Genomic DNA, 17,173 nt, shown 5'->3' with positions numbered 1-17,173 from the left:
CTTATTTTAACAGGTCATCCCTAAAACTTAGAAAAATCAACATTATTCTGCTTTTTAATAGTAACACCTTTTAGAATCAGCTCAGCAAACCTGAAAAAAATTTGGAATAGAGGCATTAAATGTGCCAGAAATAATCAAATTTGTGCATTTATGATTAAAAAATTTTTTTTGTCCCATTGGAAATCAGTTTCAAATAATTTTTAGAGACACGTTAAGAGATAGTATTATTGACAATGAAACCCTTTTGATTGGAGCACAAACAACAAACTGCCTCAAGGCTTAGTAAAGAGTCCAAATACCATCAATAGGTGGCAGCAATCAGGGGCATGTCTTGACATTTCTGACTTGATTAATGCAGGAGTGGCATTAAGTTTGTGCACACATTCAGATGAATAGCATTTATTTACCCTTTCTGTCTCCACAAACCATATCTTATATAACAGGGGTGTCCAAACTATGGCTTGGGGGCCAAATGTGGCCTGCAGTCCATTTTTTGATTTGCCCTCATCAAATTCTTGATATAAAATGAAACATTGCCCCCATTTGAACATTAACATTGTGCTTGACCGTAAAGAAACTTGTAGTTCAGTCATGCTTCCATTTTAATTTGGTAAACAAACATTTTGACAAAAATGTATGTGTTTTTTTGTGACTAAATTGGGACAACACTGTAAATAGTGAACACATTTGCAACCAAAATAATAGCAATATCTTTATTTATAACTCCCTGACAGATTACAGCAACAACTGGTAGAACCAGTAGCATTGCAGTGGTGAAGCCAGCGGTACCCATGGCCAAACAAGGCCCTCTGAAATCTGATTGACCTCCCGAAAATCATGAAAATGATTGCCTATTTGCCTTGTAACTTTGCATATCACTAGCACTGTAAGGTTTAAAAGGTGATATATTGTGCGAGTATTTTTAACTTGAAAATTATGACAGCAGAGTGGCAGCAAAAGCTTTTCAGCTTCATTTAAGGATTAAAAACAAACTATTTTCAAGAACTAGCAGCTGAAAAGGTAAATGATGAGGCAAATAGCCAATCACAGTCATCAATTTTGAATGCCCAGTCATATTTAAAGGAAAGCTCCCTCTGCCCCTTGTTCTTCCTCTTAATGCCAAACTATCTATGGTTTGACACACTGACAGGAATTATTGAACAAATAATTCAAAATGCATTATTGGTACAACTTAAAGGGAATCTTTGTTGCATTGTCAAGCTTCTCTTCATGACTGTGAATTTGATATTTAGTGTGTGATAGCCTTTTTTTCATCATACCTGAATGTCTGTGTTTGTGGCCCCGGTGGTCCAAAGAAGCATTCCCTCTCCGGGTTCCTAATGCAACACTACAGAGCGCTGACACTCCCACCAACACCAGAAAGGCCCTCAGCAGTCCAAGGCCCTGTCTCTTCATCATTAGCATTGCCATCTCACCCCAAACTTAGCAACTGTGCACGTCACTCCTCCCCTTTCTCTGTGATTTCCTCTCAGTGGAGCCCTGCTCCCACTGAGGTGGTATCCTGGTTTGGCTGATGAAATGCTGTTGATGAACTTCCTAGTTCATTAGCTGAGATTGGGGCCTGCTGGTGCAGATACTCATCCCCACGTTACTGCCTTCTTCCTTCTTCTCTCTCTTTCACACGTCTTTCACTCCCTCTCTCCTCTTGTCACAGAGCCTAAAAAAGAGCAGAAGAGAAAGCCGATTGGTCAATCACAGTCATAATGATGAAAAAAGTGCTTAAAAACAAACTAATTAAGCACATTTACATTCGGTTTGATTAAACTTTCCTGAAAAATCAATCTGTATATAAAAATGATAAATGCAGCACTGATAGCAAAGACAACATAAACAGTTGAGTAATCATTCATTCCTGTCTGTGGCAGAGCGTGATGTTAATTGACTGCAGTTGAGGATCTGACCCCTTAAATAGTTGTTGTGTTGATTAGAACATTGTACTAATTACCCAGACAACATTGTCTGAAAACTCATTAGCTTTAATTCAATTAGACACAGACGGATTCAGTGTGGGAGGTACAGCTCGTGAACAACACCAGATTGCTGTAATGCTCTATTCACAGCCCTTTCAAATATGATTAAAGTAATGAAAATCAGATGTAGGACTTTCTGAAAGACATTCAAGGAAAACATTACATTATTCTACCTTAAACTCATTTTAGACCTATTTTGTAAATAAATACATTTTGAACATTACTTTAATCAACACTGATGATTCAGGCATCTTTTCTCTGCCTTGAATGAATCAGCAGGAAGAAGACGAAATTTAATATGTCAGGATTCAGTGTGTCCATCAAAAGTCCTGTCCTGTGAAGCAAGAGAAAAGGGCTCGCTCTCTTTAAGAAACATCAGATAAATGTCAATGTCAAGTGCAGCTTTTCCAAAACAGCTTGGCATCTGGATACGCTTTTTTGTTGATTTGATGAGGGGAATGAAGACATGAATCAAATGATGCTAAGTACGTTGACTGCAGTTTTAAAGGTGACTCAGCCTCAAGCTGCAATGCTGAATTTCCTGTCATCAAAACTGACAGACTCAACAAAATGGAAAAAGCACACATCTGTTACTTTTATGGACTGTAAGCACATTTTTTGGTCTGTCTACTCCAAATCAACCCCAAGTGAGGTTTTCCAGATCTGCTACCCTCATGGTTACCATTTTTACTCACCAGACCTGATTATTATCAAAACTCATCCAATAATATTACCAGTTTGTGCTACAGTGGTTTTTTTTTTTTTTTTTTTTTTTTGCTGTTTTGCAACACAGCAAATAAAGAAACCCCACATTTTTACATAAACACTACTAGGAGACTTAAAAGCATATTTTTAGACCAAAACTAAAGTCTTTTTTTTTTTGGACACGGCTACGCCTACTACAGATGTTTTATCTGTGCCTTTTGAGCTTCTGTACATGCCAAAAGTGTTTTTTGGTCACTGAAACATACCTTACCTGGACCCCAGGGAGACTAGCTGTGCCCCAGGGTACAGCTTATGGGGATCCAAATTAAATATACAAAAAAAGCCCAAATAAACCGTTTAGAAAATTCCTTCCATTGTGAAGACATTAACTATATCATCATGATATAGTTACTAAGAATTTATTTATTTATTTATTTTTTTACCATAAACTTGTTCTCCCATCTCTTGGGGTCCAAAAAGTGATATATCAACAATAATAATTCTGCAGCAAAAATCTTCAAAATATGAACAAAAAAGTCCTTGCACATTTTTACTGGCTAATTATGAGCCATTATTTAAAGCACTTCCTGTCTTCAGTGACTTGGAGGCCCACATCTCAGGCTCCTTGCTTCTTTTTCTCTCCATTATAAGCCATTCAGACCCTCTCCTCCGGTTTCTTAGTATATAAACATGCGCTGTTTGTGCAAAGCATGACATGACAACAAAACAGCCTGCCATTGGTTGTCACATTTGTTTGGGGAACTTGATTTTGGAGCTAATGCTAAGCTAACAGAAGAAATTATTAAAATGGATAAGACGTCCAATATCAGAGTTATTGGTGTGGATTTAATCTTAAATTGCCCTGGAAAATTACCCAAGTTCCAGGCTCACTAGAAAAGCCACCGTAAGAGCAATGATGGCATAGGTAGCATCATTAGAAAGGCAAAAAGAGGGCTTCCAGTGGGAAAAAAAGTAAGTGGGCATGATTTATGACTCAACAGTTATTTCACTTTGAATCGCCTCTCTCTCTTCATGTCATATATGACAACATCAGTCTCAGAGGGTTCAAAAAAACTGTGCTACTTTGGCTCTGCTACAAAGTGGGTGGCTTTATTTTCACTCCTCACAGTCTCAACAAATGCCCTGTATACAACACAATCTGATTGGCCAGATGTCACATGACTTCTACCCAATCAACACTTAAGTTTGGGCACCACTGACACAGTGAGAGTATGGCATCACTTCCTGTTTCTTGCTGCTTCTGTACTCCTGACTTCACTCACCTTTTATGACCTCTTAACCCCACAGTGTACCCTAAAAAATACATTCTAGCTGTATTGATATTCCAAGCATTCTTATCCGTGCTCTCAGGCCATAACCTCCTATCTCTAAAACCACTACTTTCAGGGAATGAAAAAGCTATATTTTCAAATAATTTGACACTGAGTGGTCATAGTGCACATCTTTTAGACATTTTTTTATTGGTTTAAAATTCATAAAACACACTGACAGATATTAAGAGTGACCAATAGCACTGTTGTTTGAAAAAAGTAAATAAAAATAGGAGGTTATGGCCCAGTGTCACTAGTATGTTACATCCTGTGTTTACTTTATTCCACTCTCAGTAATTTTCACATAATTGACCCACACCTACAGTATACGTATGCTAGATATCACTGCCCAGCCTGAGTGCTTATAGATAATCAATACATCATTTGCACACAGCTGCGTCTCCAGTGAACCTTCATTATGGCACCTGACATGCTTCACAAGATATCTGGGATTCACATCCATGTTTAAATGACATAGACCTTAAGTGCCTTGCACTGAAAAGCTAGAAAGTACAAGTATGCTCTAATTAGACCTGAGAGTACTTGCACTAAAGCCGTAAGTGTTTCAAAAGCATTTATCACATGTAAGAAGCAAACGTTGAAGGTAAGAGTCTGTGTTCACAAATCCTTCTCTATCTGATGCTAATTAGCACATGTAGCTGTTCCTGTAATCCCTGTAGTGCAAGTCTGTAAGACTCTTCTTTGTATTTTACCTTTCTATACCTTATTTTGTTCTCCCCTCTACATGTATTTCCTTGCCAAGTATGTATAAATAAGTAGGATGTTTGTGTGTGTATGTGTGTGTGCATTTAACATTCAGTAGCTCAGCAGATGAGAAAATTCCCTCAGGGCTCATTGGCTCGTGTTGACCACATGACCAGCCAACCAGGAAGTGTTGACAGTTAATCCCACGCCGGCTCATGATTCGGTTAATTATGCTTGAGTCATGAATGATTGATGTACATATCTGAGTGTATTTCTGCATTCGTGTTTCAAATAATGGCATCCTTTCATGCCTACGCTACTGTAGGGGTGAATTGAGAAAAATAAGGGAAAATCTTCATGATCAATGAAGATGGAGTGAAGATACAACAATTTGCAGACAATTTTGTCCAATTTGTCAGTTTTACTCAATGAGACAGGGATTTTTAGGACCAGAACAACTCACAGATATCTATTTTTGGAAGGTGTGGCTTTCAGGTGAAGTCTTTTGCAAATTTTGAACAAAGAATGATCTTAAACTTCCAGAGAAATTAAAAAAAGCAATACAATTATGAACCCCGGTGTGTATTTGTTGTGCAAAAGAGCTGAAAGCTGCACGACTGTGTCTGTTAACAGCCTTGGTATCCGTCATTTATGTGTCAAATTAAGAGTCTGCTTTATTTAACAAGCACAAAATAAAGCAAGTCTAAAATAAATTGCCTTCTTCCAAATCCTGATACCTTGCGACCGGTCATCTGTTATTTGTTTCAAAAGCTGTCAAGTCAAAGTCATAAAAAATGCAGCAATAACAGAACAGATTGATAGCAGCGTAGAGGATGACAGCTCAGAAATATTCTCTGTTTGACTCTGAATGTGATATGTGTGACTTGCTTGATGACAAAGAAGTGACCCTGCTGTCAAATTAAAACAAAGCAGTTGATAGAGAATGATTTTTCTCTCACATTAGCTGGGAAATTAACAAAATAATTAAATATTCTGTCCATTCAGATCATTTTTTATACAGTGAAAGGAGGACATCTGAAGAATGTTTATGTTTTAAGGCTTCATGGATTAAAAATGTTGTTTCTGCATCTTTAATGGCCGAGAGAACTTGACAGAAAGAGGCATAAGGCTGGAGTGCGAGAGACGGAATAAAGCAACACAGAAACAGACAGTGATAATGACTCCCCAGGGTGAGCATGCCTTTTGGCCAGACCACTTCCTCTGTCTGAATACATGACTCAAGAGTTGTATTAGAATAGCCCACAGCGTAGTTTGAGTGCACTGTGGCCTTAGTCCCTTGGGCTCAAAGCAGTGCTGTGAATCTATGACTCAAGTGTTGGATTTGACTACTGTGATTCATTGGCTAACATTAGACCCACTCTGTGTGTGAGTGTGAGTGTGTCAGAGAGGTCAGAGCAGTAGGGGAGAAAAAAAAATCCAGAGTGACATGCCCCGCTGGCTAATATTTCCACATTATTTTCACACTAATTGATGACATGTGTATTAGTTTATGGAGAAGGTGTTATTTGACCAAGGGATATTTCTATCTACTAAATGAAGGCCCTGCAGAAAACATTTGGCAACCACTTTTAAGTATCCCAATAACACCTATACAATTTCCCAGTAAATCCACCAATATGTACTACTATCTAATTCGCCTTATAAATTAGCATGACTGGTCTTTCTGCTGCAAGCGATTGTAAAGGTAGTTTCATGCATTTCACACTTCTATAATGCTACGCTCCTTTTCTTCTCTCTTCTAGCTGTGTCTCGTGCTGTGCCTCTTCATCAGTGGAGGTATAACAGCTGCCAGGCTGCAATCCTTGTGATAAATCCCAGAACAGAAAGAGCTTTTTACCTACTGTGCATTTCTAGGGACTATTTTCCTCTAGAGCCCTATGCACATTTGCCGAAAACTCCTGAAAACTTCCTGAAACATGTTTTGTCCAAACCACAACTAAGGACAAATAGTCTGATTTAACAGAATTTACATCTTGTTTATGTAGAAGGCAAACATCCTTGATTGCTCAGTTAAGATCTGGTATTCTTCCACTGGCCATTGAGGCTGGCTGATTCAGAAATATCCTCTTCTCTTAAGAAGGTGTAAACTAAACGTGTTGTATTCTTTTATGTTTCTAGCCCTGTGAACTGAAGGACTATTACAGTTTTTAAACCATCTTCAGTGCCTGAACCTGGATCATTTATACCAATGTTTTTTGGTCTTAAGTTTTCTACTTCTTCTTCTTTTTTTTTTTTTTTTTTTACTGACTTTTCTTTTGTACCACACATAATATCCATCCATTTTGTATTCCGCTTATCCCGTTTGGGGTGGTGGGGGCTGGAGCCTATCCCAGCTGTCATTGGGCGAGAGGCAGGGTACACCCTGGACTGGTCGCCAGTCAATCACAGGGTTGACAGATAGAGACAGGCTTGCTCACATTCACACCTACGGCCAATTTAGAGTCACCAGTTAACCTAACGAGCATGTTTTTGGTGGTGGGAGGAAGCCTGAGTACCCGGAGAGAACCCACGCATGCACAGAAAGAACATGCAAACTCTGCACAAAAAGGCCCTGACCGGGAAGCGAACCCAGGACCTTTTTGCTGTGAGGCAACAGCGCTAACCCCTGCGCCCCGCACATAATATGATAGTCTAAATAATGACAGGTATTGCTTCCAAATCCTGAAATACTGCATTGGCCTGATGAGCATAAAGTAGGGGTGTGACGAAATCTCATGCCCCTAGCTAACCTTTTACTAGGGATGCACAGAAGCATTGGTTCAACATTGAGACCGGCTGAATTCTGCCCTGTTGACACACACTGGCATGAAGTTATATCAGCAGCCAATGTTTATCGGCTATGTCAAATCAGTTTTATGGCAACATATACTACATCTGACTGCTGAATCAAATGAGAGATTTTTCACTAGGCTGAAGAAGTTTCCTGTTGGACAAACTCTGATCTGGTGTAGTCAAACACAAGGCAAAATGTTGGTATTGTAGAAGTGTTACACCAAAAGAAACAACAAGGAAAACAGTTTAATTTTCACAATCAGTGCATCTTGACTCTTTAGTATTGTCAAAACCTTGGATATGTATCATTTGTCTGATGTATTAAAGGGATACTTCAACATTTTGGCAAATTCGTCCATTGCCATAATCCCTATAGTCTTAGTAATAGGTTCATTATCTTCAGTTGTCGGTGCAAGCTGTTTTTAGATCGGCCGCTGCCGAGTTCAGACCTGCTGTGCCAACTCAATGTAAGCAGACGGTATTCCGGCTTTCCCTCATCAAACTCATCAAATACACAATCCAACAACTCCAAAACGCTCTTGTGGACAAGTTGTGACCTGCACATTCACCACGCACATTACCTTGTGATTTTACCTTAATATTTGATTTGAATCATTTAAAAGACTTCCACGCCTGTGACTCATCACTGTCTGAGTTTTAGACGTGGGAGACTCGTCTCCAAGTATTGACCATAAAACAACAACAAAACTGCTCTGCTTTCTATGACTCCCACTTTGTCTCTGTCTTTCGTCATCCCTCTATCTTTCTATCTTGTAGCACTCTCTCGGTCTAGACTGGGCCTCCATTTCATCCCCTCTCCTTCCTCAGAGCCCCAAACCACCAACAGCAGCCCTAAAACAACATTAGGAAAAGCCTGGAAAGTATTCAGAGGAAAAAAAAAAAGCAGACTTGACCCTGCTTTCTTTTTTCTTCTCTCTGCTCTCCCAGCTTCTCTCTCTAGGGCTCAGTAGCAATAAAGGTGATTCATTCATGTACCAATGTGATATATATCCCCGTCTGTCTTGGCCCACTGTGTAGCTGACTGTGTGTCTTTTCATACTTTTTCCCTCTTGTCTGCACACATTGCCTGAGTCAGGGAGGTAGAGGCGAACAATGGCCTCGCTGTACCTTGTCTGCACAATGTGTACAAAAGAAGAAATGCATACATATGAGAGCTAAGAGGGAAAGGGAGGTCTCTATGTTGTGCAGCATCACAATGCATAAGGCCTTCTCAAACAAGAGATGATCCAAAGCATCCCTGCTCTTGTCTACAGACAGTAAAGCCTCCAGTGTTATTACCATCTGGCTTTTTCTGGTGTTGTTTGGTGAGATTTCTATCCAAATATATCCGGCAGGGTTAACAAAAGGACATTTTATAACTTCTTAGGATCCTGCCTATTGGAAACACTGGGACAATGACTTTTTGACAATGATTATATCTGATTGTAGTTTTCACACTTTATGCTTGACCTGACTTCACTTCAATTCCAATTTAGACTCAGATTTGGAGAGTTTCTCTTCTGCACTGACCTAAGTGATCTTCAGCTGTCCCCATAGCCATGAAACCAAAGGATTAAATCTGAATTAGCTCATAGTGCCATGAACATAGAGTGGATGTAAAATGTGTTGTTTGTTCCCACAGCAAAGCCTGAAGGCGACATGAACCCCGTCTGTGTTCTCACACTCACTGTATCATCATTTGTTCCTGCCACATTGGAGTCATTTGGTGTGGCGATGAGTCTGTTCTGACTGGAACCAAGATGGTTAAAAAGCAGAGAGTTCTGGGTTTGGATTTGACGAAAAGGGTAAGTTGCACATTTTGAAACCACTGCAAATTAACTTCAAGTCTGACATGGGTTCAAGTTCAAGCTAAATAACCTAAACACGGTTTTATACAAAACTCCAGCCCCCCTAGCACCACAGTGTATTTTGAGCTCCACTGTGAGTTACAACAAATTTCAACGATACGATCTGCAGTTTTGCTAGCTAGCTATAGTGATGCACCGGTGCATCAGCTGAACATCAGTGTGGGCCCTGTTGACTAACTCTGCCACTGGCAAATTATCTAGCATGAACTGAAATCAGGAACCCAATATAATGCTGGCATCTGGTTTAAGCTAATTAAAAAGATATTTTATTACTATTATTAGACAGAAGAATTTACCTGTTGGACTAGCTCTGATATGCTTTCATGTTGGCAACAGTGGGGGTCTTACACTCAATGAAAGAATGAAAAAACAATACCTGCATTAGGCAAATTTAAACATCATTATCAAAGTAACAATGTAAGACCCCGAGCAGACTTAGCTAGAAGCCCACTTTCACTGAATGAAGACCTCCCCCCTGCTTAGACATCCTCACCTTAAAATACTCCCAAAAAATGTTCAAAAACTAAGTGCTAGTCAATTTAACAACTAATACATCCCATACACCCCTGTCTTTTCTTCAGCAGCAGCTCATCTGTCTTTCTGATTCTCTATCACTGTGTCTCTGCTCTAACACTACCACCAGTAGCCTACATTTAATCAAATCACCTCAAAACATGAATTGTTATTATTTGTTTTCAACAAAGATCTGGTTGTAAAACAGCTGATCTGCATGTGGAAATTCGATGTTTATTAACAATCAGAACCAGTGTGGCAACTTTACAGTTTTATCATAAATTCACCATTTCTAATAATCAATGGCAGGAGTTGACATTTGACAAGATACGTTGCACAACAATGAGGAGATTTACAGGAGAGCATAAGAGAGTTTCCGTGCAGACAGAGTGCATGTTTATGTGTGTCAGTCAGCAGGAGACAGGTGGAGAAGCAAAGCGAGCGGGCACTCTAACCTTCTCAATCAGTTTATCTCTACTAGCTATCATGAACAATAAATGGACTTAGTCATCTGACCACTCAAAGTGCTTTTTACACTACAGGTCACACTTTCCCCTTTAAACCTTTTCACTCTACTTCACACACTGATGATGAACGCTGCTATTTAGAGTGGCCAGCAGGTTTAACATACATACACATCCACACACATTCACACGCCACTGACACAGCAGTGGGAAGACATTTGGTAGCGCAGATAGCCTAGTGGCTAGGTCACGGTCCTGTGTACATATACTTATTTATTTAATCTTTATTTAACCAGGTTCATCCCATTGAGATCAACAGATCTCTTTTTCAAGGGAGACCTGACCAAGAATGGCAGTGATACACATGGGAAGCCAGGGTTCAAGTCTGGCCTGTGGCTCTTCTCCCTCACTCTTTCAGCCCTGTTTCTGATCCTATCCCCTCTCCTCTATCAATAAAGGAACAAAAAGCCCAAAAATATATCTTCTTCTTGTTTCTTTTAAGTGTCTTGCTCAAGGACACATTGACGTGACTGCAGGAGCTGGGGATCGAATCCTCAACCCTCCCTGTTGACTACTGAGCCATGGCCGCTTCTATGCAAGAGTGTCCTCCCTGGATGCTGGAATTTAAAGAAAGGGGCCTTTCACATCAGTCATGGCCACCTTCTGAAGGAAAACAAAAACTAACAATAAATCAAAAGGAACAATGAGCCAAACAGCAGATAAAACATTATCTAGGCTGGCCAGATGGAAAACAGCCAGCCTGAACATGCCAGTTTAAAGGGAACAGTTTTAAGACAGGATTTGAAAGTAGAGGGAGAGGGTCAATGTTGTGGATGGGAGGGAGGAACAGAAGTGGGGAGCAGAGCAGCTGAAGACCCTTATGGTGGCAAAGTGAGTGCACGATACAGTGTGGTGGATAGGAGAAGATTGAGAGAAGAGTGCAGAAGGGTTTACTGATGTGCAGGAGCTTGGAAAGGTGTAGAGGAGGGATGTTACAGAGGTGCTCAGCAAAGATGTGTTCTTGTTATTGATGAGTCTTTTTGGATTATTGGTTTAATATAAAAGTCTAGCAAAATACTAGAGATGCCACAACTGATCAAGAACCAGTCATTACACCACATTTTTTTTTTTTTTTTTTTTTAAACATACGTTATGTCTAGATGGACCTTGAATCCAGTGATGCTGCAGTATATATGCATTAAAGATTGGTGTAAGCAGCAAAAAACCTAAATGGGGCATCCCTATGAAATACAAATCAGATTTTTTCCTTAAGTAAAATCTTAAAATAATCCTTACATAAACCACAGCATCTAAAAACAAAAGACACTCCATTAACAACCATGAAAGACAAAGAAAAGTATGATACTTTACTTAGGAGGTTTCAGCGTTGGCTTTTTAGCTGAAAAAGTAACTTTAACCTTTAAAGATGTTCAATGTAATTGGCAGTTGTTGTCTTTTGATAAACTCATCCCCCAAGAGACTAATTACACAGCTATAGTTCAGGTTTAAGCTCTCACTCCGAGAGATACAATCAAAGAAACCACGACCATGATAAGCTACTAAACATTCACACGGAGCTCCTCTAGCCCCCAGACCCTCCTATAACCCTAAAAAACTATTTGAACCAGATGTGATATTTTCTCCATGTTTATGCTGGGATGAGAGAGCAGGTCATGTGAGGTTTAAAATGAGATTTTCTGTTACTGTAGAAATCAATTCCTCCTTTCCAGAACAAATCCCAGAGCAACTCTGCTGTAGACGCAAAGCTGCGGACTGTTAGTTTTTCTCTTTTTTCCTCTCTTTTTGTTCCTCCAAAGCAACATGTTCTGCAAAGGAGAGATTTAACAAGAAGCGCGAAGGATGAAATGAACAAATCAGCGGGAGGAAAAGGAGGGCAAGGATGCTTAAGAAGTCCCAAAGAAGTAACTTTAAATTGTAATAATTAAAGCTATTTAGGGGGAAATAATGACAAAAAAGGGCAACGAAAGCAAAGGCAGAAATGGCACAGAACTCAAAGACAAACCGAGGCTTGATGTATTAAAGTTCACTTTGGGTGTCTCGTTTCAGTGGCCGGCTCTTTGCGGTCTGTTAAAAGCTTAAAAACAGAGCGGAGCTGAAAACAGACACCCAGCGTTTAGCTCACACCACGAAACCTGAGGCTTAATTTGCCTTTCAATTAGAGGAACTAATAGGCTTGAGTGTGTGTGTGGGTGTGTGGGTGTGGGTGTGTGTGTGTGTGTGTGTTGTGTGTGTGTGCTGAAGCGATTACGAAGAAATAGCTGCGGAGCTTTCTCAGCATTTGTCCGAATAGATATTAATGAGAAGCTAGCAAACTCGGACACAACACACTCACACACTCACACACACACACACACACACACAGCTACTGAAAAGTTGGTCTGTGCAGTATGTGTGTGTCCGAGTGTCTACAAATATGCTTATGTGTGTTAGGAATTTGGCAGTTTGTGTTTGTAGATTTGTTGATTCCTTTTAAGCCATTAGTGATACTCAAACACTAATTACCTACCACAGGATCCCATGTCTGCTGTCCACACGTACACGCAAACATGCACACATAATTTGGTCTTACATAATTACCCTTAATTAACCTCTTTTTAGCATCATTAGTATCTTTCAGTGTGGAGCAAAATCAAATACTGAATGTTCTTGTGCTGGTTAATGTACAGAACATTTTAAATATACTGTATTTCCCTGGTGACTCTAAGCACGAAAAGTCCAAGGGATTGAAAGAATTTAAACAGACATTTTCAAATCCAGCCACAAATTCTTTATTGGATTGAGTTCTTGGCTTTGACTCAGCCACTCCAGAACATTCACCTTGTGGTCTTTAAACCATTTCTGTGTTGCTTCTGCTTCTGCTTCTGCTTTAGATCATTGTCTTGCTTGAAAATAAATCTTCTGCCACATAGCATCTTTGTCTGATGAAACCATTTTGGTCTCATCAGACAAAAAAAAACTTTCTTCCACTTGACCATGGAGTCTCCCACATGTCTTCTGGCAAACTCTAGTTGAGATCTAATAAGTTTTCTTCAACAGTGCTGTTCTCTTTGCCACTTTCTCATAAAGCTTTGCCTTGTGAAGAACCTGGGCAACAGTTGTTGTATGCAGAGTCGCTCCCATCTTAGCTGCTGAAGCTTGTAACTCCTTCAGAGTAGTGTCTTGGTGGCCTCTCTCAGTAGTCTCCTTGCACAGTTAGTGAGGACGGCCTGATCTGGGCAGATGTGCCTTATTTCTTCAATTTCTTGATGATGGATTTAACTGAATTCCAGGGAGAAGTTCAATGTCTTGGAAATGTTTCTGTATCCATCCCCTGACTTGTACTTTTTCAATAACATTTACTCTCAGTTGCTTGAAGTGTTCTTTTGTCTTCATGGTTTAATTGTAGCCAGGAATTCTAATTAACCAGTAACTGAACATAGGTATCTTTATGCTACAACAACTTGACACATGCTCTCTGCACTCAGGTGATCCCATTTCATTGTTGAATGAGGTTAGTTACATTAAAGGGGGTGAATATTTATGAAGTCACTAATTTATTTGCATATTTTGTTTAATTGACATTACTTGAAGAAATTTGTTTCACTTTGACAAAAAACTTTAATTGGTAAAACTGTTTGTCAAAAATCAAAACAATATTGATGATGATTGATTAAAATTAATAAAAGGGTCAAACATCCAAGGGGGTGAATATTTGTTATAGGAACTATGAATGTATGTAAAAATTTACTGATGATAAATATTCTCTTATTGCTTTCTTTAAACAGGGAAAACTAAACGTTTTAAATCCTTGCCATGGAAAATGTTCACCAAGGCTCTTTCTACAAGATGTTAATAGCTTTGTCCAGCACCTACCCCAGGGCAGCAGTTTCAGGCAGTAGTAATTACAATAAATAAATAATCTTATTCCTGATGGTCTTATTTGCTTTAGGGAGGTAATCCAGATGCATTAGTATTCAGTTCTTTCTGTTTCATAACCAGGTAAAACCTCCGGACTGGAGCTTGAATGTAGTATTACACCACCAGTAGACATGGCAGCATTAGTCAGAACCAAATCCTGTCATCTCCTCTCCATCCGTCCACAGGTAATGTACTTTGTGTTACAGAGCTTTGATAGCTTTTTGATGGAGAGAACGGTCTGAAAAGGATCAGTTTCAGCAGAGAAGCAGATTTGATTCCTCTGGGGAGACACAGAAAGCATCGTCGAATGCCCTTGTAGGAGAGGGGGGGCAGTGTTAAAAAGAATAAGCACTCACTTAGCTCAGTAGCAATTGGTGAATATTGTAAAAATTGTGATTTCAGATATAGAGATGAGTACAGGCATCCCGCAGGAACAGTTCAACAGCAGGAGGAGATAATCGGATTTGGTCTGTACACCTCTTAATAACAGCTCTGTAAGGCGATATCTTTTACATGAGTAAATCAGAGGAAAAAAGGCAGTTTATCAACAAGATGGCATGTGTGGGGCATGTAAATTACACTTTTTTTTCATTTCATCAGTCTGTTGTAAAGATCATGATAAAACTTTGGCTTGGAAAAAAACATCTGTTTCTACAGTGCTACCACAAGGGTCATAGACTAATAAAACATCTATATAAAGAATAAGCTATCTTAATGATGGCTATTAAGAGCCTGCTTCTTCACTAGTAGTGGGATCAATGTGTATAATTAAAAGTAAAGAAAAAAGTGTTCAATCAGATGAATAGTAACTACAAATTGAAGGACTACATTTCTACACACTGACTTCTACATTGCAAGAGGCGTATCCAAATTGTCTTGCATGTTGTGCTAATTTGAAAAATGCTAAATAAACAGCCAATAATGGAGAGGGCAAATAATATGCTGACAGCGCACACAAGCTTCCATTTGTTGCATACCGCCTAATTAGCTTTGCTATTGTTGTGTTTGGGAACTTAATTCACACTCAGAGCCAAATTACTGCTTAAAGCACTTTATTTCATAAAAATAAACTGTTTACATGTGTGTTTTTGTTTGCCTCATTTTGATTAGCATCCTCAATTACTGAGAATCGCACTAATTTGTATGGAAATAATGTGCAATTTGTGTTGAATTATGGGCAATCAGGATGATTCTTTCTGTTAATGAGACAGAGATGGCTTCTTAAAATCATTTGGCTAGTATGAGATGGGACTTTCTGGTGTTTTTAGGGACAGTTTTATTTGCTATTGTGTATCACTTTGACCATTGAAGAGAGCTTCATAATTTTAAAGCATACATTTAAAAAGGGCATCTGCTGCATTACAAAGAAAATGTTTTACTGGGAAAAACAAAGCATGCAAGTTTGAAATATTTCAATGTAAGTGCAATGTGTGACTAAACTTCCTCAGCCTAGGATTTCAGAGTGGACATTAATGAAATTGATTTTGACAACTTTTAACAGAAATTAAGGCCCCTCCTTTTGCATATAATTCATGAAAATGCTGAATTTTGCACTCACTTTCTTTTAACAATGATGAGACAGCAAAGTAATTGGAGAAGAGCTTGTTTTCCCCCTGCACTGAAACAAAATGAACACATCAACACTGCTGCTACTTTAGTGTGTCTGCATCAGTGGGGTGCGTCACTCTGCTGTTTCCGATTTGGCCTTTTAATTTGTGAGGAAATCCCCTGGGATGAAAACAAGTTGACGACCGAACCAATCAGCCCTCTGTGTGTTCCTCCAAATGAGCAGCCTGAATAGACGGTAAAACAACGGGCAAGCTGATGAGATCCTGTTAAGCTTGAGGCGAAACAATGTCGCTCCAATTAGCCTGCTGACCGCTGTTTATTGGCTATTGACTTATATGGGAATGCCCTCTTCAATGGCTTTAACTTTTCGCCTATTAGGCTTTTCACTCAGTACAATTGGAAAGATGAACTCCACATTTGCGGTTAATTATGACGAGTAATCTCCAAAATGGTCAACACCGAAATTAAAAGTGTGATAATGAGGAAAAAAAGGCAATGCTAAGAATTGACTTGTTCTAACAACTATGTAAAATCTCTCTAGAATGGAGAGTTTATTATAGGCCATTCTTAATTAACCATTCTTTAATTACCCATTTCCATTCTGCTCTGTCCTTCACTTTATTTCACTTTCTAGTGTGTCTGTTTTTCTTTCTCCCACTTTCTCGCTCTCTTCATATATATATCCCTCATCTTTTCCCCCACTCTCTTCTGTCACAGTCCAGTGGGATCCCTCATAGCAATTATAGCTTTGCATTACAGCGTTCGAATGACTCTGTAATTACTGCGGAAGACTTTTAGAATGTACTTAGGGTAGGAAAATGAATATGGATAATCATATGGTGCTGCAGAACACGCAGTCAGTCCCTTTTTACGTTCATGTTTATCATATTTCACTTTTTTCCTCTGTCTTTGAGAAACTAGCTCATGACCCCCGGATGCAGATAGACTTTTTCCTGCTCTTTTTAAAAACATTGGAATAAAGGGATAGATTGCAGTTTTTATGTTTTGCTTTCATGTTAGTGGATCTTATTACTGCAGCATGTGTCAGCACAGCACTTGAGGGGTTTCAAGTGGTTTCATTAAAGGACAGGAACATCTCTGTCCAGCTAGATCAGCCTAACTTAATTGTGGTGCTCCTCAAGGTTCAGTTTTATGCCCCATCCTCTTTTCTTTTCATATGCTGCCTCTGTAGTTGTATGTCTTGTTTCATTGTGTGGCATACAATAAACAAATATATATGGCTTTAAAAATGAAAAGTAAGGAGTCAGTGCTGCCTTTGATTGATAGTTTAGAAGGGATTCAATCAAGGCTGTGCC

At 39.2% G+C, this 17,173-nt stretch overlaps 1 protein-coding gene across 2 annotated transcripts in view; it reads right to left on the bottom strand.

Moving 5' to 3' along the window:
- cdh11 (cadherin 11, type 2, OB-cadherin (osteoblast)) overlaps window positions 1-17,173 on the bottom strand; it is a 144,094-nt gene that overhangs the window by 43,764 nt on the left and 83,157 nt on the right. For both annotated transcript variants that reach the window (XM_041790321.1, XM_041790322.1), the window contains exon 3: window positions 1,281-1,678. In XM_041790321.1, coding sequence (XP_041646255.1) covers window positions 1,281-1,431 — 151 coding nt within the window. In that variant the 5' untranslated portion in view covers window positions 1,432-1,678. The remainder of the gene's footprint in view (window positions 1-1,280; window positions 1,679-17,173) is intronic.

This window comes from Cheilinus undulatus, linkage group 6, assembly GCF_018320785.1.
Source record: "Cheilinus undulatus linkage group 6, ASM1832078v1, whole genome shotgun sequence".
Taxonomy (NCBI): domain Eukaryota; kingdom Metazoa; phylum Chordata; class Actinopteri; order Labriformes; family Labridae; genus Cheilinus; species Cheilinus undulatus.
This window is presented reverse-complemented; position numbering and strand designations above follow the sequence as displayed.